Below are 25695 nucleotides of genomic sequence, written 5' to 3'. Positions count from 1 at the left end.
CAAAGGTATCTTGGTGGTATCGGAGGACGCGGTCCGCTTAGGTAATGCTGCCTCAGAGACTAATGCCCCTTAAGGGACTAGACCAGTGACAGCGACCTCAGCTCGAATACCCAATGAGCTCATACTCGTTCTTTAGTCGATTTTATAAGTAATCACAACAAGATTGGTGGTGTTTGTCTCTGTGAAGGCTTATGAGGAGTCCGACATGCCTCTCGAGTCATCATATGACCTTCATTTCGGCCTTAATCCGTATGGGATGTCTCTACTAATGCTATGTGCTGGGCAGTAACAGGCAGGACAGAATAAGCAACTAAATGATGTCTTTAGGGCCCATAATGCACATAAGAAATCCACTCAGCTTTTTTATGCTTCGATGGTTGCTTCCTCTGCAAGTTCAAACGCCCATTCCGACTAATAAGCATTTTGAAACTCTGGTTATCCAAAATCCAAGTCAACTTATCTAGACTCTTCGCTTTACACTCCTCTGAGGTTTCTGAAGGCGGTTCACGTGTCTCAGTCGTTCCAGATAGGCCACTCAACCATGCATCGCGAGCTTGTTTGACCGCAAAGTGTAGTGAGGCACAAACTGCGAGGTCTGTTAGAGGATTAGATGTCAAGTTTTTATACACTGACTCAGCCACGAGTGAACAGGTGGCGTCGAAGACCTGCAGCTGAGCACCAATGACGTGACGGAAACCACTCAGCTGGAATGCTCCGATGGTATGAATATTCTCGTCTTCAAGGCCTACTGCATCGTTTGCGCCTGTCAAGCAAGCAGATAGGTAGCTGAGAAAGGCATCATGCTGGACGAGATTACTCTGGCCTTGCAGTCCACCTTGCAGGTCGTTGACGGTGATAAGGCTATCCTTGAGCATCAGTCCACTACATGAAGGGTCAAGCGGGTCTGATTCTCCATGACCAGCGAAGTGAAAGAAGGTACACGACTCCAAATGCTTCAGGAGCGTTGTGCGGTCCGGACAGTCCAGTCGGATGGTTTCCAGACCCAGCTTCGACGTTAGGGTCTCCAGCTTGTCGATCTCTTCCACGGCTAACGGCAGATCGGGTAGGTTTGGACGGAAGGGGGTCTGCCTCATGCTCACCAGAAGAGCCTGTTTAGTCTGACTGACTTCCAGTGGCTCAACACTTTTGCTCCTGCCAGACACGAAGCTTCTGAGGGAAGAAGCACACGAGGACATAACTCTGTCTATTACTGTATTTCTGGAGCCGTTTATATGGAGACCTGCTGCATGGATTGGAAATGGATGCAAAGATCCAGTCATTATCCAGGAGATGCGTGGAGGATGTCCATCAGACGACGGCTCACAGAATCCCAACTCATTCAGAACAGGCTGGGCAATAACGTCCCAAAGCCATTCTAGTAATGTCGGCTCAGTATAGGGACGCGAGCTTGTGAGCCCATCCAGGCGAGTTCGGACGTCAAGCGAGTGTAGCTTCTTCAGCGGAACGAGCCTAGTTCCTACTGATTGGCTCAGAATTAGAGCATCGCACCGTAAATTGTCCTCATTGACGACTACAATTGTGTCGTCGTTCAAGACCTGTAATACCTCGCTCTCTGAAGGTGGTTTGAGGAATCCTTTTGTGTTCGGATTCTCTTGAATACGCCTCACAATCGTTAGTAACTCTTCCTCAGCTTCCCTTAGAGCTTTGGAGTGTAATATATGAGAAGAACGTGCTAAACTCTCATCCATGTCTAAGAGATCCAGCACTGATCTTCCACCCGCCGATAGAGTTTGGAGCCTCTCTCTAGCTTGCATGAAGGCCGCATCTGTCTCAACATCGAGCATCTCCATGTCGGCTGGTTGCGGGCCCATGAGGAGACCGGCTATAATGCCACGCCCTCGCTCCAGTAGCATCAGCGCTTCCGCAGCACTGGCACCAGCTTCCAGTGCTACAGCCGCTACACTGGTTGCTAAACCAGACACACCTTTGAGTAGGATCTGCTGGTCCAACTGTGGCAGGGATTGTGACGTCACAAGTGGAAGCGAAGCGATGGCGTCTTGAAGAATTTCGGTTGCCTCTTGCGGTCTCCCCAGGTAGCACAAGATGTCAGCTGCTCCCATAGCACCCTGAATTCGCTCGATATGTTGGCCATCGCCATAGTGATTTCTGAAGCACTGAGTAAAATACGAGACTGCATCTTCCAAGTCCTTGAGAGAAGAATTTTGCTGCGTCGCGAATCGCATTATGAGGGACATACCTAGGCTATTGAGAACCCCAGTGAAAGAAGGATCATTCGAATCCATCTCGCAAAGGCTTTGGCGGAGTGTCTCGATAGAGCGATCGCCGTCTGCTATCGCTCGACTCTCGAAGAATCTACCCATAAGAGCACACCCAAATAAGATGAGTGATTGAACTCGATCAACACTACCCTGAGGTAGTAACTCCAGGGCGCGTTGAAAGAGCTCCAAGGCTTCATCTTGATCTATTCGGCTGTTGTTGCCTCCAATCAAAGAACGATGATATAGATGGGTAGCCTTAACTGAAATTAATCGAGGTTTCTCAGGCCTGTAGTCGGGTGTTTCGTCAATAGCCATGGTAATAGTTCGAATGGCCTCATTCAGATCACTCGCCGACCTCGTGAGGCAATGACGGAAAGCATAGCATCGGCTAAGTTGTTCCATGCGAGGGACCCAGTGGATGGAGCCTGTTGGGGTCAACTGCACTGCCGATTTGGCAGCCTCAATGGCGTGATGAAGATCAGCAAGAGTACCTGTAATAACAGACCGATTAGACGGACAAGTTGAGAGCGTCAGCAGGCTATCCGGCATGGATGATGCCTTTTCCTGAGTGACCTCTACTGCCTTATTCGCCAGCTCGATGGCGCGGTCGATGTCCTCGAGTCTTGCAGATATCTCAAACCTCGTTCGCAGACAATGTGCATTGGCGGTAAGGACGTATGGCGTAGCCGACTGCGAAAATATATCTGCAGAGACGGCCTCAGTGGTGACGCGGACAGCATCTTGGACATCGTCGATGCTTCCCTGGGCCCGAAACCGCAGAGCCAAAAGATTCCCGTGTACTGCTAGCCAAAGTGGCCAATCGTGGTTGCTGAACGCTTTCTTGTCCAAGACGCCACTGCTTAGTGTGATAGCTTCCTCCAGGATTTCCATCGAGGTTGGATGACTTGGGTGATGCAAAGAATTTTCGAATACGTTACCGAGACGGTCTGCTAGTTCAATTTGGATGTTGAATCACCGCGGGTTATCTGGTGACATGACCTCTATGGTCTTTCTGCTCTCCGTGACACTATTTTCCGAGTCCGTGATATCTCCTTTCGCATTGAAACGAGAAGCATAGGCAGTCGCCAATAGGTTTGAAAGATCTGCTGCAAGGGGATCCTCCGGCGTAATGATTGAGCACGCCCTCTTAGTCAGCTCAATACACCGGTCTATATCAGTCATGTCACCCAAGCGGCGAAAACGTAATCGAAGGAGCGAACCCAGGTTGGCCAGAGGTCCTGGCGCGTCGGGGGTGAGTAACAGGGCTTTCTCCGATATCTTGAGAGCACGGTCCAAGTCTCTAGGCTGGGAGGTGAACCAATACCTTTCCTTAAGCCAACGTCCCAGCGCAACTTCAATCCATTCTATTTGGAACCTTTGGTGAGAAGCCGAAATGCTATCTGCTTCCTCGCAAACCTGAATAATTTTGTCCAGCTCTGCGACTGTGCCTGACTTTTCAAACCTGTGCCCGAGACAACTGCAGAGATTCTGCAATCGCTCAAGGCGCTCTGGATCATCCTTGGAGGTGATCTCGAGAGATGCCTCGCAATCGAATATCGCCTTTTGCAGAGCGTCCAAGTCACTGGAAAGGTCGAATCTGGCTTCAAACCCGATAGCACGCATAGACATGTAGTGGGAAATCTGAGGATCTCCCGGGTCGGCTTGGTCCAAGACGGCATTGCAGCTTTGTATGTACAGGTCCAAGATGTTCACTCCGCCTACGGCAAGGTGCTTCTCCCACAGCAACAAGGCAATGTCGTGGTGCACTGAGTAATCAGGTATAGAACTTTGTGGTGAGGGTGAAAGCGCCATCCTCGAATATGAAAGAGCATTATCGACATCATTTATATCCCCGTACCATTCATATCGTAGAACGTAAAGCTTGGCGAAATCAGTAAGGATACTGCGTCGATTGGGCTCTGTATCCTGCATATGAGGCAAGGCAGCGATACCAAGGTTGATGCCTTGTTCTAGATACTTGTGATCCATGGTAAGTTCGAAATAGTCCAGAATGTCTCGTAGTAAATCTGCAATAATGCCAATTAAAAAAACACGGTTTTCTATAGCCCGTAGAATAGCTACGTCAATGGCATCGCTCAACCAAGACAAGTCTTCATCAAGCATAATCTTATCCATTTCAAGAAAATTTGGCAATATGCGATAATAGAAGGATAATTTGGAAATATAGGTAAAACATAAAGTAAGATGAAGGAACACGCTTCGATTGCAGAGATTTGGGCTGAGACAGATTTGGTTCGACAAGACATGCCTGGTCAGCTGTTTGTCCAGTAATATCAGGACACGTCGATGACCAAGATTGAAAGGTACGTATAGTTAACCAAGGCATGTAGGCAGAAGTGCACTTTTGTTTGAAGTCCAAGGTTGCCTGACTTTTGCTTGCTTTGCTTGACTTGGTGCGGGGTCGCTTTGGAAATAATTAGTACTCGACTGTTCGGGTATCAAATTCTACATTAGTTTGGAATAGAAAGATATGTACCTCCATCAATCCCCTGCCGCCCAGTGCATCATGGACACTTTCACCACTACCACTAGCTCTCAGCCAAATCACTGGGCAGTGTTGATTGGAGTAGGCTTCACCTTAAGCAAGGATGGGACGTCTTCAACCTCAGATAGGTCTCTGAAAGGCACTATCCCTGACGTCAGGGCCGTCCATGAATACCTCATATCTATGCCCTCTAAACCGGACGTTGTCGTTCTTACGGCGACAAAGTCACCAGACAGCAACCAAACGGGTCCCTTGGAGGCTGAGGACTCCTTACCAACCTACGACAACGTGACATCGAGCTTGATACGCATATTGAAAACAGCTAGCCCAGGACATCGTGTATACATTCACTACTCTGGTCACGGTAGCCGGAGAAAGGAAGACAATGCCTTGGCTCTGGAGCTGCTCGACCCTAAAACATTCCAAACACGATATCTCTATGGGACAGTGCTGCGCAGTGCCATCAATAAAATGATCGACAGAGGCCTAGACGTGACACTAGTGCTTGACTGCTGTTTCTCCGGTAGCGCTCTACGTGCAGATTGCGTGGATACCTCGACCATCCGTTATTTCGAGCATGATCCAAGTCTTGATATGCTGCCAGACGTATCTGACCCTTTCGATATCACCATTACCCAAGATGTCCCACGAGGTGCAGACATCAATTTCGCCCGGCTTCTAAACCCTCAAGGGTATACTATTCTTGCCGCGGCGGGCCCAGATCAGGTCACTTCAGAACTGGACTTTGAAGGTGGCGGCCGCCGGGGAGCTCTTAGCTATTTCTTAGTAAACTCTCTTATTGTACTGTGAAGGCGAGGAGCCCGCATCTCTAACCAATCACTTCATCAGCATCTTCAAACCCAATTCCATGCTCACGTGCCGGAACAGACACCGATGCTCTATGGAAATTGTGGATTTTCATTCTTCGGTGACTTTACAAAAAGTCCAGATATGCCTCCCATAGTTCATCTACACCGGAGCAACAACGATGGCCATCTTGTTCTCCACGCTGGTCAGGCACATGGAGTACATCTTGGGGATACATATGCGTTGAGTACTTTTGAGACACGAGAAACACCATAAGTACTACTCCAGGATCGCATTGAGGGCACTATATCTGCGGTCGGTAGTATCGAGTCCCGACTGGTAATAAGTCCGAAAGACATACATCAAATCCGTAGAGGCTCAGCTTGGAAGGCGGTCCTGGTCACATCTCTCTCCTCACGAAAGACACGGTTCCACCTCGACTCCAGCATAGCGAGTAGAGAAACTCTCGTGGCGGAGTCCAAAACATACCCGTTCCTCATTCTCTGCGATACGACGGAGGAAGGTGTGGCTTTTCATGTCTCTATGGACACACCCATTACTTATCAGATCGAGACTACTACTGGCAAGGTCATTTATAGATCCCCTATCACTGGCCATCCTCACCATCGATTTCCCAAGACACTGCTAGCAACACTCGCTCATCTGGCTGACTACAAGCATCTCTCTGGTGTCGAGAACCAACTTCCGAGTCCAGAGTTCGAGCGTGCCTTCATTCTAAGCACCGAAGCCGAGCCAGCTGAGGATGGCTGCTATTACATTAATCACAGCCAGGACCTAGCGCTGCTATTTGAGAACCAAGCAGACTATCCACTGTATCTTTCTATTTTTATTTTAACGGAGCAGTGGGAAGTACGTAATCTCGTCTCAGAAAAAGGCGAGGATACGTCTTTGGTTGTGTGCCCCAAGGGCGAGTCGGAAAGCGGAAGACTACCTCTCCCAGTAACCATGTGGATCCCGCCAGAACTCTCAGCAAATGGAAAACGTCAGACGGAAGGCGTCATCAAGCTTTTTGTTACCAAGAGACCAACCACATTCCCGGGGTACTTACTACATCAGCTTGGCCAAGATCCTGGCATGCGTAGCTCCTCGGGTCCCATTCAGAAGCTGATTCATGAGCTTGACGGCGGCCTGAGAGGCGAAGACAATGTTGGCTGCGATTGGGTGACCCGTAGCTATCTTGTAAGAACATGCTTATAGGCTCATCAAGATCAGTTACTAGAGCCTGAGCTATAATAAGGCGAAATTTGGATAATATCTACAATGAGTCTATAAAATCTAAAGTGCTTGAGGAAGAACTTCAGCGACAGTTGAAGACCAAGGACAAGCCGGCGTTATCTCGCTACCAAGGTAGCTGCCTCAGACTAAGGTAGGGTAGAGGTAAGACACTATTGTGGGTAGTGTCGGCACAGTCGAAGATCTTTAGTTTTTTCCCCCACATCTGTTGAGCAAGTATCCCCATATTATATATTGCATTACACGTTTAACTCTAAACAGAGCCTATACTATCATCCCCTGATTATTGACATGCTCTAGTACAATACTATGCGGCTCTTATTGGCCCTCCCCACTTCAGTTGATATCAAGGGTGTCCCAAAACCCTCACCATTCTGCCCCATTAGGCAAGCAGAGCTAACGACCTGATACCCATCACGATATGGCCGCAGAACCATCGGCACTCTTAGCCCGTATAAAATCCATACTTCATCACCATCAGTGATGGAAACAAGTGCGCTGCCTTGCCATCCTTGGGCGCCGTAGAACGCTGCAAACGGCCCTTTCTCAACCAGCCATATTTTTGTGATGAATGTCCCATAAACCCTTAGAAGGTGCGCTTGTGTCTGATGGATCTTGTTTTTGACAGTCTCAAAAGTAGATTCTGGAGATTCATGTGGTATGCAACTATTGTGGTGGAAGAACCTGTTCCCGAAATGGTTATTTCGAATATCCGAGGCTTCAGTACTAGTCCAATCGACAACCCATGAAGGCAAGTCGAGATTCTTAGATCGAACCAATGTCGTGGCCTCAATCAGGATACGTAGACTATCTTCCTTCTCTATTATCGCTTTGGTAGTCGTTATCATGACCTCGCTTGCGCTCATATCGTGTGAATAGTCAGGAAAGATCTGATACCCTGGTGAAGCTAACCCAAGAATAGCGTACACCCGATCACGATCATCGGAAGATTTGCAAGAACGAGAATGTGATAAAAGAGCATTGATGTTCATGCTGCCACTCCAACGGATCTTCATTTTCAAGGCCATCCCCACATGACCGACTTGACGATTGAGGTCTCTTTCTTGAACAATGTTGAGGATGCGGCAAAGTTGGCGATCCTCGGGACAGCCCACCGAGAGGCCATTGAGCCCCAGGAAGTGATCCCGATTCATTAGGGTGTATCTGTGTATTCTGCAAAAGGCTTGCATGGTTTTCCAGCACAGCTCCCATGAGACAAAATGGTGGCCGAACATGAAGCTGACCTGACTAGATACTAAGAATTCCTGGCAGATCCAAACTCGATTCCACCATGGGCTGGTTAGTACGTCGTAAAATGCAATCCACCCATTTATAAACTTCTCGATGTGCATGTTGTTCCAGAGATGGTCACTTATGCGAAACAGTTGCTGTCTGTCACCTCCAGCACGCTCAGAGTTGAAGGTGTTGGACGTTTCCTTACTTTTTCGGGAAGCGTCTTTTGAGTCGGTCTCGTGTTCGGTGTCTGATTCTTCTTCTCTGTCGTATTGGAATGCTTCATCGTCTTCTCGAGAAGGGACAGCGTCGCACAGGTCGATCAGCCATTTCAGGCCCCTCCCACTGGTCTTTGTTGTAGATAGGCAAGCTAGTGTACGTTCCGCGCACTGGTAGATCTCCCTCATGAAGCCGACTTGGTGTGACCTCTCTTTTAAATCGTGCTGATTGATACATAATTGATCAATCCATAGGAGTGGGCTTTGCCTGGAGGATCGAATCCAATAACGACGAGCGAGTACCAGTGCATGATGCAAATTGGCAAAGATGTTGCATTTCACTCCGTTCACGAGGATGTCCTTTGTGTCTGTCGGGTCTCCTGCGCAATACGACAAAGCAAGATACCGTTTTTGTGCGTCGATTAACGGCATCGCAGGCAGTAACTTGCACTCAAGTATACCGCCGCCAGTTTGCGTAGAAAGTTTAATAAGTCGAAATTCCCGCTTGCTTGTGTCGAGACTCTCGTACATATTCGCTGAATAGAATGTCGGATTCTCTGGAGTTCTGAAGATATCAAGCCCTGGTGACGGTTTGCTTGGGCTGCGGACTGACCCCACCTTTGTCGCCATTGCAAAGAAACCTGTCTTCCGAAATGTTGCCCAGGGCTTAGCCGAAGGTGAGGATTCAGATTAACTGGAATGGACGTTCACTTGTCAATTGTGTTTAAATTTCACCTGAGGATAACCTTTTGTGGATTTAGGCGGCGTTTAGGCTATGGTTGGGTGCTCCGATCCGCCTTCAAATATGCCTTACAGCCTAATGCTGACATGGTGGGCAGGTTGAAAGCGAGAACGCATGATGATGTCTAATTGGAAACTTTATCTACTCAGGTCAGGTATCGGAAGTTCTTGCTCTGCTCGCCCTCCTCTACAGCATCCACCTCAGCGTCGTTGTCTAAAGGTCCATAAAGCTTCTCGTTGCGCTTATTCTCTCTCTCCAAGGCGAAATGCATGAACAAAGCAAGGATGACGATAGCTCCACTCATACCACAGCCGATTGCGCAACCCTTCACAAAGAATGGTCTACCTCGACGTTAGCTGTAAGTTAACTGAAGCACTAAAGAAATAGGTAACTTACGCGTCCTCCTTTGGAAATACATAACTGCTGATAAGAGACGAGCATTGCCCGATTATCAGCGTGATCGCAAGGCCGGCTCCCTTCTTCGAATCCCGTCCCTGATTATTGAGTAACCAGGTAATATTGATGCAGAGCGCTGGAAAGATACCGCAGGCAGCGAACCATACACCAGCGTATCGGGGGCCTGGGCGATGGATATCCTGAATACCTGCAAGAAGACCATAACCGACCGTGGCCATGGCAGCAAAGCCAGCTACAATGAATCCACGGTTTCCACATCGATCTGACACAAACGCAGCTCCGATGCACAGTAGAAAGGCAGCGAAATATGCTGGAGCTGTGAGGCCCTGCGCGTTGATAGAACTATAGCCCATAGCGTTGACGATCGTGGGAAGGAAATTGGATAAAGCTGCAAAAGAAAAGTTACAGCAGAAGTGAATAATCGAGTGGACGTAATTCTTGTAGTCGATTATTCCAGCGATGATTTGTCTCCAGTTGACGTTTTTCTTGGTGCCATCGCGACCTTGTACGCGCTGAACAGCGAAATATCGTTCTTCTTCTGTGAGAAATTTTGCTGTTGCGGGGGAGTCGATTAGGAAGAAGTAGACAACCGGGGCGAAAGCAATAGTCGGTGCACCCTCTGAAAACGGTCAGTATTGTTAGACCCAGCAAGGATGGTCATACCTATGATGAATAACAGTCTCCATGGGGCTAAAGACCCTTTGATATGGATGATACCATACGCTAAACTAGACGCAAAGGTATTCGCGAGTGGTGACATGCCAAGCAAGATAGACATGCGAAGACCCAGTTCCCTTCTTTTGTATAGACAAGACAAGAAGAATGGAGCACCAGCACCAAACGTAGCTTCGAATATACCGAGGAAGATGCGTGTGACTATCAATTGGGTCATATTGTGCACTGCGCCAGAACACATCGCAGCTGTTCCCCAGCTACATCTTTGTTAGCAGTAAACATTGCGAATAAGCACGCGAGACTTACCAAACACAGAGAATAGAGACATAGATATGAGCAGGAAATATCTTCCAGAGCATAGTCGTCCACTCAAACAAGATATACGCGATATAAAACGAGTTGAGAACCCATGACCAGTCATCAGAGCTTAGGCCCAGGGCTTCTTGTGCCCCGGCGGTTTTGGCATTGCCGATGTTACCGCGATCGAGGTACGAGAGGACGTAGAGACAGCAGACGACGGGCATAACGTGACGGTCGAACTAGATTTGTCGTATAAGTTGGGGATGTGATGATGGACTTTTGGACTTACGGCGTGTCTGATTCTTCGGTCCATGTCGGGTGTTGAGAGGAGAGGTTGCTCGCCTATCGAACCCCTCATGTTCTCTCCGCCATCTGTGCTGGTCTTGTCTGGATCCATGGTGTCTCTAATAGTATACGACACTGAAATACCGACAAATCTTATCAGACGCTCGTCTTCTGTGCTTGAGGTTCTAATGTCAGTACCTGTCGTTCTTCCTCTCAAATATAGGTTATAAGAAAAGGACGAGGTGAGGAACACGGAGAAAAAGTCATGGCAATTGACGTAGCTTGCCCTGGTACCTTGATGTCGATCATTACCTGTGGATATCTCCGCAAGAGATCGGCAGTTGGAAAGGTGGGGCTTCGGACGGCCCGAGCGGGCGTAGATTCTCAATGCCGCTTTGTTGAGTTGGAGCTTATTCTGTGGATTTGCTGTTGCAGTCATTTACGAGAGGTAGTATTTAATGGGTGAAATCGGTATCTATATCCAGATTTGACAGATTCGGAGTCTTCGGGAAGCCGTTGGGTTTGTCTCTTCTGCTCCTGGATATAAGCACGAGGTGTGAACGTGGTCGCGCTTCATCACTCGTTCGGGAGCTTTCCCGTCATCACATCCACTCTACGGTTGCTTTGAATGGCGCATAATGCAATTAAACCCTTAGCAACTCAGTTCATAAATGTTGCATGAGTTCATGAGATTTCGCGTAAGTATCTTGTCTTCCAATCAACAAGCAGCATGAACCTCAAGGAGCCGGCTCTCTCATCTGAAGAGCAGCTCTAGGGTAGGCGGCTCTTCAAAACTCGGATTTATGCTACCGTGTAACAAGCAAGCCTCAAAAACGTGTTAATAAGACAGATTCAGCCTCGGTTAATGAAAGTTTGAAGAATTAGTTCATTAGTTTTCCGCTCGTGTTTTTTTTCGCTGCTAGTATATCCAGTGCATTGACCCTCCATCAGGCTCCATAGTCATTTTGTAAATTCCGTACCATTTTATTCACATTCTGTCACCCGCACAAGATATACCCTTGCAGATTTTGAGCTTATGGATGGATATGCAAGAAAATGTTGGCTCATCTCCTCCATTTACATACCCTCCTGAGGACAAACAACATGCCCTTTCTGTATCTGATGTGTCCAAAAGTCATCCCAGTTCTGGAACTCATCAATCTCCGTGTCAGTCTCGTGATCAAAAGGACAAAAGAAACGCTGCGTTGTCGGCCATACCACGTCGCAGACAGGACATATCACCGCGTCCACAGAATCACCATCCTTCTCCGAATCCCTTGTTCCAGTCGCAGCCATGAAATGCGAATGCATCATCGAAGCTCTTGCAAGACTCGCCAACTCTTCTAAGGCTTCTTCCCTATCAGATAGTCCAAGAACCGCAATCATCGCGTCCCACGCCCTCTCCATCATCAAGTCCCATATGTCTTCCTCCTGCGCCAAGTGCGTTTTGTAACATTCAACCATCATCAATGTGTCCATTAAGCGGCCACATGTTTCTTCCCTCTCTTGTGCTGAGATTGAGGAGTCACTCAGAAATTCGGAAATCTTGGGCATGACATTCAGTGTTGTGTCCCGACAGAAGTGCCGCCGCAGCCTTTCTCCGGTTTGCTCTGGCAGTTTGAATAGACCCTGGCCATCTTGACTTTCCATAGCAACCCGCCAGTTTAGAGGGTCATGCGGGTCATGTTGATATGAAGGTAAGTCAAAACTGCTCTGACTCCTTTCCTCGTGGTCTGAATCGTGGTTTGAATCCCAAGATCCAACGTTACCCGGCTTAGCCGTATTAGCGTCACAAGGGAATACAGGATATCCGCTGTAGGGAAATCCATGGTCATGAGGCGATTTTGCGTTTACCGCTAATGAATCAGGCCCAAGGAAAGTTTCAGAGGGCTGAGAAATGTATGTAGCGCTCATTGCCTCACCGTTTTTCGCGTCGCTGTTGTATGTGCCTGGAGCTCGGGGTGGGGGACTAGGGATGGGTGGAACTCTGTAAGTAGGGAATTTAGGACCACCAGGTAGGGTCTCTCGTGCGCTGCTTTGCGGTGCCCAGCCAGGCAAGGAAGGCTCACCAGACGGCGGGGGAACCTTGGGCGCGATGAGTTGGCGGTCTTCACCGACAGGAGGGCGTCTAGATGACGGCATGGTTTGTTGAGGGCCCACGACCCGAAACCTCTGGTTTGTACCAACTTCAAAATAAGCGTCTTCGTCCTCAGATAAAGGTGTACTGCGGCGCACGGGCTTTGATGGCGTGGAGCACGCAGACGTAGAAGCTCGTTTCGTATCGGCTGCTGAATTGTACGATTCAACGCTACATGGTCTAGCCGTATCAGCTCGAGAACGATCTCTAAGCTCGTGAACTAGAGAGTCTTCTGCCGTAGGTGGTGGTAAGTCCGGAATGCTATGCAGAGTGACACCGTCTGCGGTATTCGCTCGCGTGCGCTCCAATCTTTCTGCTTCTTCATAAGAAGAATCATTTGGAATGAGAGGAACATTGGCAAAAATACCAGTTATTGGGGAATTGTCGCTAAAAACGCGCTGTCTTGAGGGTATGCCAACATCACCGTCGACACTCTTCGCCCGAGCTTGAGATTCAGTAGAACCCCGCCGTTCCCGAGATCTCCACTCAAGCACCTCATCTTCAGAACTCGAACTTCCAGTTATGCTCAAAGTGTGGGAGACGTTTTGACTTGTACCGGCAGGACCACTATCATCAGATGCTTGTGGCTCCACTGGCCCTGAAACGGATATGCACCGAGCGATTGGACTACCCGCGAGAGGTAGATCCTCGGGCTCATAACTATCCTCTTCAAAAGAACAACTCCTGAGCGTACGTTTTTCTATAACGAGTTGCCGACCTCCATTATTGCCTGCGGAATGGGTTTGTGACTTTTGTGCGGGTGGTGGTGGTGGCCGATAGAACGCTGGCTGGGGAAGTGGTCTTGACTTCGCAGACTCGAGTACTCGGCCGTAGTTATAGTGATCCGAAGGTCTAGAGAATGGTGGTGATAAGTCTAGGCTATTCATTTGCGGGCTCTGAGAGACACCATAGACAATACCACTCGACGAATCAGAAGATGTACTTTCATCATCATCCACGTTATTGAGAAGCTCATCGATGTCTATCTCGTCAAAGAGTGCCTTGTAGTGATTCATCTTTTGCTCTTCCACGGTCTGCGTAGGTTCCTTTTCTGAGACAGCAACGAAGCTTGTCCACTTGCTGGTGATGGAGTACATAGTGCCAATGTTCTCTGCACTTGCTTTGGTGACTTCTGTTTCTGTAGTTCCGCGCTTTATCTGATTTTCTAGGTCAAGTAGAGCGGATTTGGCGACTAATCGATGGATAGTTCCGTCGTTGTTCGTTACTATCTCTATCGGTAGTTCATAAGACTTTTTCTTGGCACCAGGGGTAGTCGTGGTTATCATAATAGTCTTGGGAAGTTCTCCGCCATGACGAAGGTCGACCAAGAAGGAAATCGAGGCAAAGCTGAAGGGATGGAGGGATGAGATTGGAAAAGGAGATTGGACATAAGGTATCTTGCCACCATCTGCAGGATTATCCCGTCCTAGCTTGTAATCGATCAGGCTCTTCCGTTCGAATCCGCTACCGAGGTCGATGTCGCAACTCCAGCTGTTTGGTTCCAGAGCCGACTTCAGTAATCGGTTCAATCGATCGTGCCATCGTGGTGTCTGCGTAGTATGAACAACATCGCTATAGCCACCGCCACACTCCGCGATACTCTCCACCAAACGGTGAGAAACTTCATCTCCAATGCCCAGGGCGAAGAATCGAATGCTGTCTCCGAATAGTTGACGTTTCTTCCAGATAAACTGGATCGATTCCTCTGGTTCCAATTCGCCGTCTGTGAGAATGATGATCTGCGTTGATCCTCGTTCTTGCACTCGACGCTTCACTACAGCCTCTAGAGCTCGAAGTAGGTCTGTACCTCCCATATCAGCTTCGATTTGGGAGACATATTTCTTGGCTTCTCTGATATTCTCTTCGGTGTGAGGTTGGGAGTTTCCCCACAGGCCGACGGTTGCTGATCCCCATGATATGATGTTAAAGATGCATGTAGATGGTATTCCAGAAAGAGCAAGGAACATTGCTTCTCGCATGACATCGATCTTTCGTCCTCCGGTATGTCGGCTGCCATAGGCTGGTGACCCATTAGACCAATCCATTGATACAGATTGGTCAAGAAGAAACAGAATCTCCCCGGTGAATGATTGTGGAATGATGGCATTGCGGAACAGATCGTTGGGTCGGATGTTTACCCTCATGGCAGCTAAACCCTCATCATCTGCCGGGCAAGCGATGGCCCGAGACTTGATGCGATGACCCTCATTCATCTGGATAACAAAGACAAAGTCCTTCCTCAGAACTGGTGGCTGTGATTCATGGTGCCAGACGTAGTAGGATGCAGGTGCTGCATCTTTTTCAGACACGTGGAAGTATTCGATGGGTTTGTAACCCTCAAAATCCACGATATGGCCCGACTCTTCATCACAGCCTTCATGGCTAACTTTCCCATTATCAATGACCCTGATCCAGATGTCAAGCTTCTCCTCTGGTATGGTTGACGCTGGCTCCCACTCAATTGGTGACTTACTATAGCGCGGAGCAATAGACATCGGAATAGTAAGAGCTATCCCCTCGGTTGCTTCTGTTTCCATCATGACGACCTTCAGCTCTTGAACATACGTAATCTTGATCTCCACTGTTGTATTGGTGGGAATGTTTCCAAGAGACGTCTCGAAGATCTCGGGCGTATGCTCTTCTAAAAGCGCCGGAGCTGCGACTCGATCGCGGACAGCTTCCTCATATTCTTTCCGCGCTTGCACCTTTGGCTTGACGACGCCTCTGACACGACGTTCATCACCAATTGTACACTCAAATGAGGTGATAACAGCTCCATCGTATAGAGGGAATACGTGCTTCGCAGCGTCGATTATCACATCAGAGGGATTGTGAAATTTCTGCACCAGCTCTGTATGGGCGACTGTCCCGTCAACAGTAGCTGTCAATGACACACTGAGCACCGGTAGACATAGTGTCACCTCAGGTATTTCAGGTTCTTGAGGTCTCTCTGGGGGCTCGGGGTATGGTGGCACGGAGAAGAGTCTGAACTCTTTGACATCTCTGCCCGAGGTGAAAGGACCAGCGTCATCGTGAGGCTCATAAGGAGGCGCCACTCTTGATATGTACCTGGGAAACTGATCGATGCCACGGTGTGCGATTTTCTTCTTGGGTTTCTTTGGTCGAGGGACTGGTGTATCGTCACCCCAGCCTCCTTCGGGCATGGCCAGCATGTTGCCGGGGGCGGAGAATATTACACCGGATTTGATTCGGTGAGTTAGAACATGGCGGCTAGTCATTTTGTTGTTGAGTTGCTGATTCCTAGTCCGTAAGATGATAGTGGAATCTCAACTGGAGTTGTTATTATGCTGTGAAATGAAGAATGAGATCTGATCCTTCACCTATATCAATAAATCCGCACCACTTACTTAAATCATCATCGACAAGCATATGACTAAGAACTTTCAACCCCCCTGCCTTGAGTGACCTCAGCCGCAATGCTGGCCCAAGTCAGACGGGTGTCGCATTGAGTACGTGGCTTGCAGATAATCGCTCAAGGGTGCTAAGGATGCAGCACATAGCCATCAACATCCCGTGGGGTAGTATAACTGAGCTTAAATTTAAGAACATCAACCCTAGCTTGTGAAATGGCGACTTATTTTAAGGAAAGGTTCATCCGTTCCATGTTCACTTTTGTCTCTTGGTCTAGTTACATGAAGGGCAAGTGTACAGCCTCGTGCTTGTGTGATTAACGTGCATATGGCATGCATAATGAGGGGGGTCATGATCTGATCAGCGGGGTTGCTGCCAATGATGATATGGGATACTTGGTGTCTTTGTCAGATATGCGGGGGCTTGCAGACTCAGTAGAGGTGGCAGACCTATTGTAGATCAAAGACGAAGGTATATGATTTATGGTGTGTTGAGAGAGGAGTTCCAGTCTCAGGCCTATTTCTACTCTCATTACTTGACAGCAACAAAGAGATGAGGAGTTCCAGCATTAAAAGAGTTCAATGAACCCAACCCTAATGCCATGTAATGTATCAAAATTAACTGGCTCCATGCATCTTTCTAAACAAGGCTCTGGTGAACAACCCGAGGATGGGCTGAAACGTCTGCTCTGTCGCTGCCTAATGTAACCGTCAGACGCAGCCGCACAAGCACTGCCACCAAGGCATTTTATGTCAGCGTCATTATTTTCTTTTTGTGACCTTGGAGCGAGTTTCACCGTACCTCTGAAATCCTAGCGCATCCAATCATGAATACGCTACACTCAAGCATATTGGAAAATGAAGATAAGAAGGTCTTCGATGAACTGGCGGAACACGTTCTCAGTGTTTCGGACCGGATCTTCCCACCGGCGCCGCCTGTCGACAGCTCTCAGACAACCTTCACTGTTAGCGAGATGGTTGTGGCGAGCAAAGCCGGATCTGGTTCATTTCACGAGGAAATAGTTGTCTGTCCAAAGGCTCGGCTCTATGAAACCACAGTAGAGAGACCAAAGGTCTTCAAGTGTCGGTGCTGCTGTGCGCGCGAACCGCATTCAGACGACTTGACCTACAAGCGTAAGTGATCCAAAGTACAAACGCTTCTAAGGATAAAAGCTGATGCACACTTAGTTATAAAAGGAAAAAGCCTTCTCAGAGAGGAAACAAATCTTGGTGGGCTGCGCAAATGGTGTATTATGGCATTGAAGCCACAAACACCTGAAATTGTTGTTGTGAAACTATCAGAAGTATCGCCAATATGTACAGTACCGCTGTTTAGAATGTGCTCAATGTGGAACTAATTCAGCGTAGATATCAAATATGTCCAGGCTTTGTCAAAGGTCATCGCGGCTGCCAGCCTGACTGGCCGTGTAGCTTCGAGGATTCCCGTGAACCTTGGCCTGAGCCCAACAGTCGAGTCTAGAGCCACAGAAATGATCCAGAAGTAAGTGCATGCCAGATCGATGAGGCTTTGACTCATCCTACACGTCATTAGAGGCTGGTGTCATTGGAACTGACGTATAGAAGCGACTGGGGATTCCCGTCTACTAAAATAGTTAAAGTTACTTGCGAGTCGGTCAACACACAGATGCTTATGATAAAGCCGCCACTTGTTGCGTTGAAACACTTTTTCGAATGGCAGCTTTCCCTCAAGGAGATCGATTCAGATGAGATGGCTTCAAAGCACCTTCACCCTCAGTCCTACTTCTGTGTCTTGGTATGGGGTTCTCTCTCAGGGGAGAAAGACTGGGAAGTACGAGGTGAGTTCGACCCCTAAAAGCAGAGTGTCAGTTTAGTGTTGCTACTCACACAATACATCTTAGTTGCCGCAGATACACGGATATGCCATGAAACCAACCCTCTTGGTAGACTTGTCGTTACTCTCCAGAATACAACGATAGTCCAAGCTGTAACCCAGAACAAGATAGAAGCGAGTGACGTGCATTTTTACTTTGACCTACGTGAAGGTGAGTTATTTCAACGATGTTGGGCCTTCTCTGAACACTGATTGTCACTTGAATGATAGACGCAGAGTTATTCACTTCTTATGTGAGAGCTGCTCAGGACAGACTACGGCACATGTTCGTCCGAGGCCCAATGGGGGACGAAAGAGTAGTGTATTTGAGGTAAGACGATGTCCATCAGGAGGTTCCCTAGTAAAGCGTTGGCGAAACTGATTCTGGAAGGGATTTTCTAATAACCACCAAAAACGACTCCGACGACAAATTACGATTTATCATTGTATCGTCACAACAGGTTGAAGAACCTAAACAGAGATGCCGCGCGATAGTATCGCGGGGCAAGTATGTAAGCTCAGTCTGCTTCGAATGTGAGACTTTCTCTATCAAGTTCAACAGATAAACTTATTCCTGACAACAATACAGTCAATATCAGAGTGCTAGACGTAGCGCAGAGAGGCGTCGTCAAGTCTCTCCCAGACCTGAAGGTATGGACAAGTGACTTTGATACAAATGGGAAGTCTGTTGTCACGCAGATGACCTGGGAGGAACTCGCCAAAAGGGGAGCTCAACACAGAGGCCTGAGAGCCACATTCATCAAGAGGTAAGTATCGCCTCAAGAGCGATTTTGACGAGAAACTTACAGGTTCAAAGTGAACACGAACGTACAGCAGGTGACTGGCTCGATGAAGTGGATGACTTGATCAGAGCTATGCGAGGAGACAGGAAAGATGCCTACGAAAGAGTCAAGATCGCCATTATCGATTCTGGTCTCCATGACAGAGAGAGGGGTCGTTACCAAGCTGAGTATAAGGACTTTACTGGTCAGCCTAACAATGACTCGTGGCACGGTACTTGCTGTGCTGGGATCATTCAGGGAATGTATGAGGAGGCCAGGCTCTATATAGCAAGGGTTTTTGAAAGGGACCATGCGGATGAGATTGAGGGGCCACTTCGAATGGCGAGAGTTTGTGTCCAATAACCCGAGGAGATGCAACATATACTGACATCTGTAAGGCTATTCACTGGGCTATCGAGCCACCTCGCTCCGTCGACATTATCAGTATTTCGGCTGGTTTTCGCAACTACTCCAAAGAATTAGATGACGCCGTGACGAGAGCCAAAGCCGCGGGTGTTCTCGTGATAGCTGCAGCGTCGAACTGGCAAAACACAAACACTGTCGCATTCCCAGCTCGCCACAACCTCAGCACCATGTGTATATACTCGACTAATACAGGCAACCAAAGCTCAGGCTTTAACCCGGAACCTCGTGCTGATACACCGAACTTTGCTATACTAGGCGAGGGGTTTCAGCATCCGGACCAGAGGAGGAACGAGCGAATGAGTGGAACTTCAAGTGAGGACCGCATGTCTTAAGGAGAGTGTACTTGCTGATTGTGAACAGTGGCAACGGCTGTTGCGGCAGGACTTGCTGCGAGAATCGTCGACTTTTCACGACAGATGGATAACAAGGCGTTGATCTTTAGAGCACAAGATGTAGGCAAACTGCCTGGTATGCTGGCAATCTTCAGTGCTATGTCAAAGCCGGCTGGGAATCTTAGATACATCTCACCGCTGGAGTTGTTGCCCTTGAGGCATGGAGTCAACCGGGAGGCGGATAGACAGCGAGTGAGGGAGGTTCTATCGCAAGCGATGGAGAGAGCAAACTAGCGGTATACTTATATTCATGAAGTGTAGTTGATTCTCTCAAACTAGTTTATAAGGCTTTCGTCAAAGATGACAGCTTCATGTAGTTCCTCGTCCTCAATAATCTTGAATCCTTCTAGACCTTCACCTCGCAAGACACTCTCTATATCAACGTTGTTTTCACCACCATCTGCAAATGTAGCTCTCTTGGTGTACGGATCCACTGACCAGTCTTTCATCAGCAAACCTTTGTGGATCTTGGCAAGTCGGATAGCCCAGATGAAGTCGCTAGGATGTTCTCCAGAAGTTCGCTGCGAGCCGATGCGGCGTGTAGTTGCTGTAGCTCTCATTGTAGCAACCAACGGCAGGTCCCTGTAAATCATCAATATTAGCTGAGACCAGAAGCATGAGATGTGAAACTTACAGTTCTGGACCAATGTCAGCTGCCACGTTGGTCTCTTCTTGCGCTTCCCGCTTCCCCGCACGGGCGACTTTGATGCCTGTAATCATAAACATGGACCACGACACTTTTCCCTTGACACAGGCTTTCAACTGATTTTGCTCCAGACAATCCTCGATATACCCCTTCGTAGGCTGGACTATATATGTATCGAGTCGATCATACGCCTCATGGCTCTCCACAGTCTTCATAAACGCAAGCTGCAGACTGGCCTTGGCTGTGACGCCTGTAGCTGCGAGTATCGGCGCGCCGGCAGCGAGATTAGTGCCTGGAGATTTCAATCTCGTGTCATCCCATGTGAAATTTAGAGTGGCGTTGCAAAAGACGCGCATGCGCGAGGGAAAGGGGAGGATTGAGCCAGGATTGAGAGGGAAGTCGAGGGTTTTGAGATTGGAGATAAAGTGGCCTAGGCAGAGAGGTGCAGCTGAATCATCGGCGTCGCCGCGGAGGATGGCATCCTCTGGAGGAGGGGGATAATCGGTTTGACGGAGCTTGAACCAGACTTTTTCCATTTTTTGCTCTATTAAGGTGCAAGGGACGAGATGATGGATCTCTTCTCTAGTAAAGTTGAATGGGCTGCAACTGTGAGGCCTCTTTGGGAGACAACAAGGCTGTGCTGTGTAACCTGCAGCATATCACGTTACATAACCAATTGGCAATCAACACGATGAGGACGAGACATAAGGCTCAGGCAGTAGCGGAAAGTCTGTCTACGAAGGACCTTTGAAAATGTCTCTTGACTAACATGCCGTTCAGGCAATAATCTACATGTAAAGAGCATGAATGTTGGACATTACCGCATCGTGGAACATGATCCGATTCTCAGTACCCTATGGTTCATCGCATGTAAGCTTGCATTTATGACCTGGGGTTATCCCCGACTTTGACCGTATTGAGTAAACAGTGCGACGAGATCACCATCATGCATGTAATCAGCAGAAAACAGAATAATGAGTCACATACCGCGTCTGTAGAGCTGATGTTTAATGAATTCTTGGAAATGTAGAGCTGATCTGTTCATTGCGATGGCTTTTAGCGGTTCAGCAGAGTCAGTGAGCCGCTGTGGATATCGCGCGATTGTACGCGCCATCCAATCGGATGATTGATACACGCTTACTTTAGTGAGTCGATCAGTGAGTCAACGACATTTCTCACTACATCTTCAAAAGCGAATTAGACAAGCTTGTCTCATGAGGTAATGCCAAATGGCTTCAGTTCAATTGAACATTAATTTTCATACCGAACATTGATTATTTAAGACCACAAAACCACACACTTCCAACTGTTCTCCCATTAGAACACAGCTTCTGCAGGCTTTAGCGACCAAGAACGGCCAAAACAGCCCCTTCAGAACCCCTCACTGTGCTTCGCAGCACATCAATTCACCTTCCTTCAAGCATCATGACCCAATCCACCACTCCAGGCTTCGACAAAGCCTTCGCCCAAACCCTCTGCGATCTCCAAGTCCCCAAATTTATCAAAATCTCCCCTAACGGCGAAAAACTCGTCTACTCTACCAGTCTCGTCGGCGGTCATCTTAAAGGCAAAAACGCCCTCTCAACACTCTGGATCGCATCATCATCTGAACCAAACTCATCTCGTCAACTAACATCCGGTCTTTTCAACGACACTTATCCAAAATGGCACCCCGACGGAAACAGAATTGCCTTTCTGTCAGATCGTGCAAAAGTTGGTGAAAGTTCGGCGATATACACCCTGAGAATGGACGGTGGTGATGCGATCCCGATAACTGATACTGAGAATGAGGAGGATATTGAGAGTTTTTGGTTCTCGCCCGATGGGAAGACTATTGCGTATATTTCTCCAGATGAGAAAACTGAGGATGAGAAGGAGAAGAATGAGAAGGATGAGCCTGATCCTGAAGTTTGGGGTGAGAAATGGGACTTTGCAAGATTGAGACTCGTTGATGTCGAATCTCGTGAGACAAAGGTTCTTTTCGGTGGCGATAAGCATGTTGGCGAAATTTCTTGGAGTCCTGATGGGAAGAAAATTGCTTTTATGAGTACGGAGAATCCTCATATCGAAGAGGCGATGTTGACTGGGACCACTATTTCAACGGTTGATGTTGAGACTGGCAAGTTCAAGGAGCTCTGCAAGGTCATAAACGAGCCGTATGATCTTACATGGGCGCCTGATGGCCAGGTTTACTTCATCACTGGAGTACCTGATGATAAAGATACGGGAGGAAGAGCGGTCTACAAGACTGATCCCAAGGCTGACGCTCACGATTTCATCAAGGTTGCATGTGGCGTGGATGACGATGCTGGAGGGCTCCATGTCGTTGGTGGAAAGATCATTGTTAATCGTCAGGTTAGGCTGGTTGATGTTATCAGTGAGCTGGGAGGCGATGATCTTTTCGATGAGAAGAAGGAGCTTTGGGTATATGATATCTTCATCAGTCCCGAGACTGGAAGTCCGCTCCTTGCGGCGAGCTTGTCAGATGTTGGTACGCCATACGACATCTTTATCATCGAACCAGGCAAAGGCAGGATCAAAATCTCCAAGCATGGAAAACCACTCGCAGGTAAATCCCTCGGTTCATGCACAGTCCTCACCTGCCGATCCACCGATGATGAAGTCGAACTCGATGGTCTTTACCTCACCCCAAATTCCGAAGCAAACTCCGACAAGAAGCCAACTAAACCTCTTCCAACATTGGTCCTCATCCACGGCGGTCCAACATCTCGTGACACTGATAGCTTCGACACAACATGTTTCAACTGGGCACCATATATCCTCTCAAAGGGCTACGGTGTTCTCCTTCCTCAATATCGCGGCTCAAGCGGTCGTGGAGAAAAGTTTGCATCTTACAGTATGGGCGGACAGGGAAAATACGACTATGCTGATGTTGTTGCTATCACTGACAACGCTATCAAGAAAGGCTTCGCGGATCCTAAGAAGCTCATTGTTGGAGGCTGGAGTCAAGGTGGTCTGTTGACATACCTCTGCAGTGTGCGCAATGGTCTTCACGGCCTAGGCTGGCGCTTCAACGCAGCTATCTCTGGGGCTGGAGTCTGCGACATTGAAAGTCTCGCCCTTACAGCTGATCTTGGTTCAACCTACGAAATCGAACTTGCGGGCGGTGACACAATCTGGACTCTCAACCGCGACGACACGAGAAATCGGCAGGGCAGTGCACTCTGGGAAGTCGCTAGTGCAGTGAAGCATACTCAAGAAACAGGAGAGATGGTGATTCCTCCTATGCTGATCCTTCATGGTGATAAGGATGAGCGATGTCCGTTTTCACAGGCTGAAGGATTTAGGAGGGCGTTGAGACATTGGGGGTTGAAGTACGAGTTTGTGAAGTTTCCGGGGGAGGGGCATGGAATTGAACAGCAGAGGTTTTGGTTTGATATGTTTGAGAGGGTTGGGAGGTGGTGTGATTTGTATATTGGAGATGGGCAGGAGACGAAGTTGGCTTTGAGATGAGAAGTCTGAGTGCCACTGTTGTCAAGCAGCGCCATCACCTTTTCTGTTCAGTGGCAAGGCCGGTATCTGTGTTCCGCGTAACTGTTCATAGCAGTTATAGACGTGAGCAGATAGACAGTGGCAGTAGAACAAACAGATCCTATCATTTCCTCTAGTATTTACTTTTATAAGATAGCAAGATCGTTCCTAGAGCCACATTCAAACTCAAACCTTTTGCCCACCTCCTGGGTTTTCATCTCAAACTCAACATCCATCATCACAACGAATTCAGGAACAACTCTTCACATTGCCATCATGCCTCAACCCCTTCTTCAGGTTGAGGCCGACCAGAAAGCCTCTTGACCTTCTATCTCTCCTGGCCCCTCTCTCACCCCCAAGCGCAACCCAATCTATCTCCGCTCCTTTCTCCGCTGGGCCATTGGCGCCGCCGCCACATCCTCCAACGAATCTCTCACTCTACGCGTGATGAAACACGATCCTATCCTCAACACCTGGACCCTCATCGAAAACTCTCGCCTCAAGAAACCCGGGGATCTTCAGGTCGTTGTCATCACAGAAGAGGAGATGAACAAGATGCCTGATCGCTGGGGAGGAAAGATCACAAAAGACACGACTACACGCACGGGACCGAGTTTGGCGGCGTTTCCAGGCTTTGGACTTCCTGTTCCGGAGTTTTCGGAGGTTATGAAGAATGGGATGGAGGTTCTGGCGTGGAGGGTTTTTGGGAGTGCGGATAAAATGTTTATGGATACGGATGGGTTTGGACTTCCGGGGGTGTCGGGGATGATTCAGGCTTGGTTTGAGCGTATTTGAGTGGAGGTTGATCTGGGAGGTATGGAGTCCTTGCTTGTATTGTAGGTGGTTGAGACTTTGCACAGGATGATGGGGAGATTAGCTTGGCAATTGTACAGTGAGAGTATGGTTTCGGTAGGAATAACAACACTGTGATGGTTGCTGGCAGTTATGTAGCTTGCTAAATGCTATTATGTTTTCGTACCTTTTTTCTCATCTCAAGTGAATATCCTATTCGAATGATTAAACTCTGTCCAAACGTTTATGGCAGTTGTCAAGACACCGTGAAGTTATGCAACGTCTTTCTTACTGCCAGGCTGAATGAACGTGCGGGCGGTGGTTCTTTTAGCGCCCCTACTCATTATTGGGGCATAGATTCCAGGCCCCAGATTGCTCACCTTTGATTTGATGGCGCGTATAATGATTGAAGAACTATTTAAACGACCTCACATCCAAAACATACCGACGTTTAGTAGTCGAATTGTATGTAAATCACTAAGACCTCTACTTCTGAATCTTCAAGGCCATACTTCATCCAATTTTGTAGTCATGGCTACACAAACAAAAATCGCAAAGACTCCATCAAAGAACATTGAGGAATTCCTCCAACGACATCCCCAAGTCCGCACAGGCGCCGCAGCAAAAGCCGAACTAGACCATCTTCACGAGCACGGCGACACATTCTGCGTCATAAACAAACTCTATGACAATGCCATTCTTCACAAAGACTACGATCCCGACTCTCTAAAACTCATCTTCGCTTTCGCTTACGTCAACGATGAGCAGGCAATGGCCAATTATATAGAAGACGCTGGAGAAGATGATAGCGTCTTGTGCGATTGTGAGGTTGGGAGGGAGGAGGGTCCGGATCATCATCTTCATGAGTTTGTGAGGGCTACGGAACCGGATTGTAAGGCTCATAAGGGGAATGGTGAGCCTGATCCGGGGTGTTCGGATTGTTGGCCTTTGTATTGTGGGAGTAATTGTCGTGGAGTGCCAGGATTTGATTGACGGATGGATTTTGGGTATGCATGTTGGTTGGGAGGAGATGCATGGACGTCACTTTATCACCTTCTTAAATGGATATAGGCTGAATGAGCTTGTGAGCGGGTATATATATCACACGATTCTACTTGCTTCTTGAGT

General features: G+C 48.2%; 9 protein-coding genes across 9 annotated transcripts; 4 read left to right on the top strand and 5 right to left on the bottom strand.

Annotated features, from left to right (window-relative positions):
• Nucleotides 1-323: 323 nt before the first annotated feature.
• BKA55DRAFT_676111 (CHAT domain-containing protein) lies at nucleotides 324-4470 on the bottom strand (the record flags this gene model as incomplete). The annotated part of the gene is made up of 2 exons (XM_046198088.1): nucleotides 3217-4470; nucleotides 324-3144 (listed from the first exon to the last, which is right to left on the bottom strand). The coding sequence occupies exons 1-2, from the start codon at nucleotides 4374-4376 to the stop codon at nucleotides 324-326; spliced, it is 3981 nt and encodes a 1326-aa protein (XP_046049647.1). The 5' UTR covers nucleotides 4377-4470.
• Nucleotides 4471-4929: 459 nt separating this feature from the next.
• On the top strand, nucleotides 4930-6771 carry BKA55DRAFT_594412 (uncharacterized protein; the record flags this gene model as incomplete). The annotated part of the gene is made up of 4 exons (XM_046195664.1): nucleotides 4930-5547; nucleotides 5596-5800; nucleotides 5831-6076; nucleotides 6377-6771. The coding sequence occupies 4 exons, from the start codon at nucleotides 4930-4932 to the stop codon at nucleotides 6769-6771; spliced, it is 1464 nt and encodes a 487-aa protein (XP_046049646.1).
• A 166-nt stretch (nucleotides 6772-6937) lies between these two features.
• Nucleotides 6938-9169, bottom strand: BKA55DRAFT_377772 (heterokaryon incompatibility protein-domain-containing protein). The gene has a single exon (XM_046185931.1). The coding sequence runs from the start codon at nucleotides 8886-8888 to the stop codon at nucleotides 7104-7106; it is 1785 nt and encodes a 594-aa protein (XP_046049645.1). The 5' UTR covers nucleotides 8889-9169; the 3' UTR covers nucleotides 6938-7103.
• BKA55DRAFT_377859 (major facilitator superfamily domain-containing protein) lies at nucleotides 8994-10990 on the bottom strand. Its single transcript, XM_046185932.1, has 5 exons — nucleotides 10682-10990; nucleotides 10399-10631; nucleotides 10081-10349; nucleotides 9397-10036; nucleotides 8994-9341 (listed from the first exon to the last, which is right to left on the bottom strand). Exons 1-5 carry the CDS (start codon nucleotides 10787-10789, stop codon nucleotides 9146-9148), a joined length of 1446 nt encoding a protein of 481 aa, XP_046049644.1. The 5' UTR covers nucleotides 10790-10990; the 3' UTR covers nucleotides 8994-9145.
• A 549-nt stretch (nucleotides 10991-11539) lies between these two features.
• On the bottom strand, nucleotides 11540-16153 carry BKA55DRAFT_569230 (uncharacterized protein). The gene has a single exon (XM_046192906.1). It carries the CDS (start codon nucleotides 16051-16053, stop codon nucleotides 11755-11757), a length of 4299 nt encoding a protein of 1432 aa, XP_046049643.1. The 5' UTR covers nucleotides 16054-16153; the 3' UTR covers nucleotides 11540-11754.
• A 559-nt stretch (nucleotides 16154-16712) lies between these two features.
• Nucleotides 16713-19891, top strand: BKA55DRAFT_569220 (peptidase S8/S53 domain-containing protein). The gene is made up of 10 exons (XM_046192905.1): nucleotides 16713-17319; nucleotides 17374-17502; nucleotides 17554-17686; nucleotides 17770-18002; nucleotides 18066-18209; nucleotides 18269-18368; nucleotides 18429-18571; nucleotides 18627-18804; nucleotides 18855-19167; nucleotides 19218-19891. The coding sequence occupies exons 1-10, from the start codon at nucleotides 17013-17015 to the stop codon at nucleotides 19575-19577; spliced, it is 2040 nt and encodes a 679-aa protein (XP_046049642.1). The 5' UTR covers nucleotides 16713-17012; the 3' UTR covers nucleotides 19578-19891.
• BKA55DRAFT_676105 (uncharacterized protein) lies at nucleotides 19892-21114 on the bottom strand. The gene is made up of 2 exons (XM_046198087.1): nucleotides 20272-21114; nucleotides 19892-20219 (listed from the first exon to the last, which is right to left on the bottom strand). The coding sequence occupies exons 1-2, from the start codon at nucleotides 20817-20819 to the stop codon at nucleotides 19913-19915; spliced, it is 855 nt and encodes a 284-aa protein (XP_046049641.1). The 5' UTR covers nucleotides 20820-21114; the 3' UTR covers nucleotides 19892-19912.
• Nucleotides 21115-21708: 594 nt separating this feature from the next.
• Nucleotides 21709-24689, top strand: BKA55DRAFT_738655 (Alpha/Beta hydrolase protein; the record flags this gene model as incomplete). Its single annotated transcript, XM_046201395.1, has 2 exons — nucleotides 21709-23628; nucleotides 24136-24689. The coding sequence occupies 2 exons, from the start codon at nucleotides 21709-21711 to the stop codon at nucleotides 24568-24570; spliced, it is 2355 nt and encodes a 784-aa protein (XP_046049640.1). The 3' UTR covers nucleotides 24571-24689.
• A 409-nt stretch (nucleotides 24690-25098) lies between these two features.
• BKA55DRAFT_690552 (uncharacterized protein) lies at nucleotides 25099-25560 on the top strand (the record flags this gene model as incomplete). The annotated part of the gene is made up of 1 exon (XM_046199517.1): nucleotides 25099-25560. The coding sequence occupies one exon, from the start codon at nucleotides 25099-25101 to the stop codon at nucleotides 25558-25560; it is 462 nt and encodes a 153-aa protein (XP_046049639.1).
• Between the last annotated feature and the right edge of the window lie 135 nt (nucleotides 25561-25695).

Source organism: Fusarium redolens, assembly GCF_020744475.1.
Source record: "Fusarium redolens strain MPI-CAGE-AT-0023 chromosome Unknown BKA55scaffold_8, whole genome shotgun sequence".
Lineage (NCBI taxonomy): Eukaryota > Fungi > Ascomycota > Sordariomycetes > Hypocreales > Nectriaceae > Fusarium > Fusarium redolens.
This window is presented reverse-complemented; position numbering and strand designations above follow the sequence as displayed.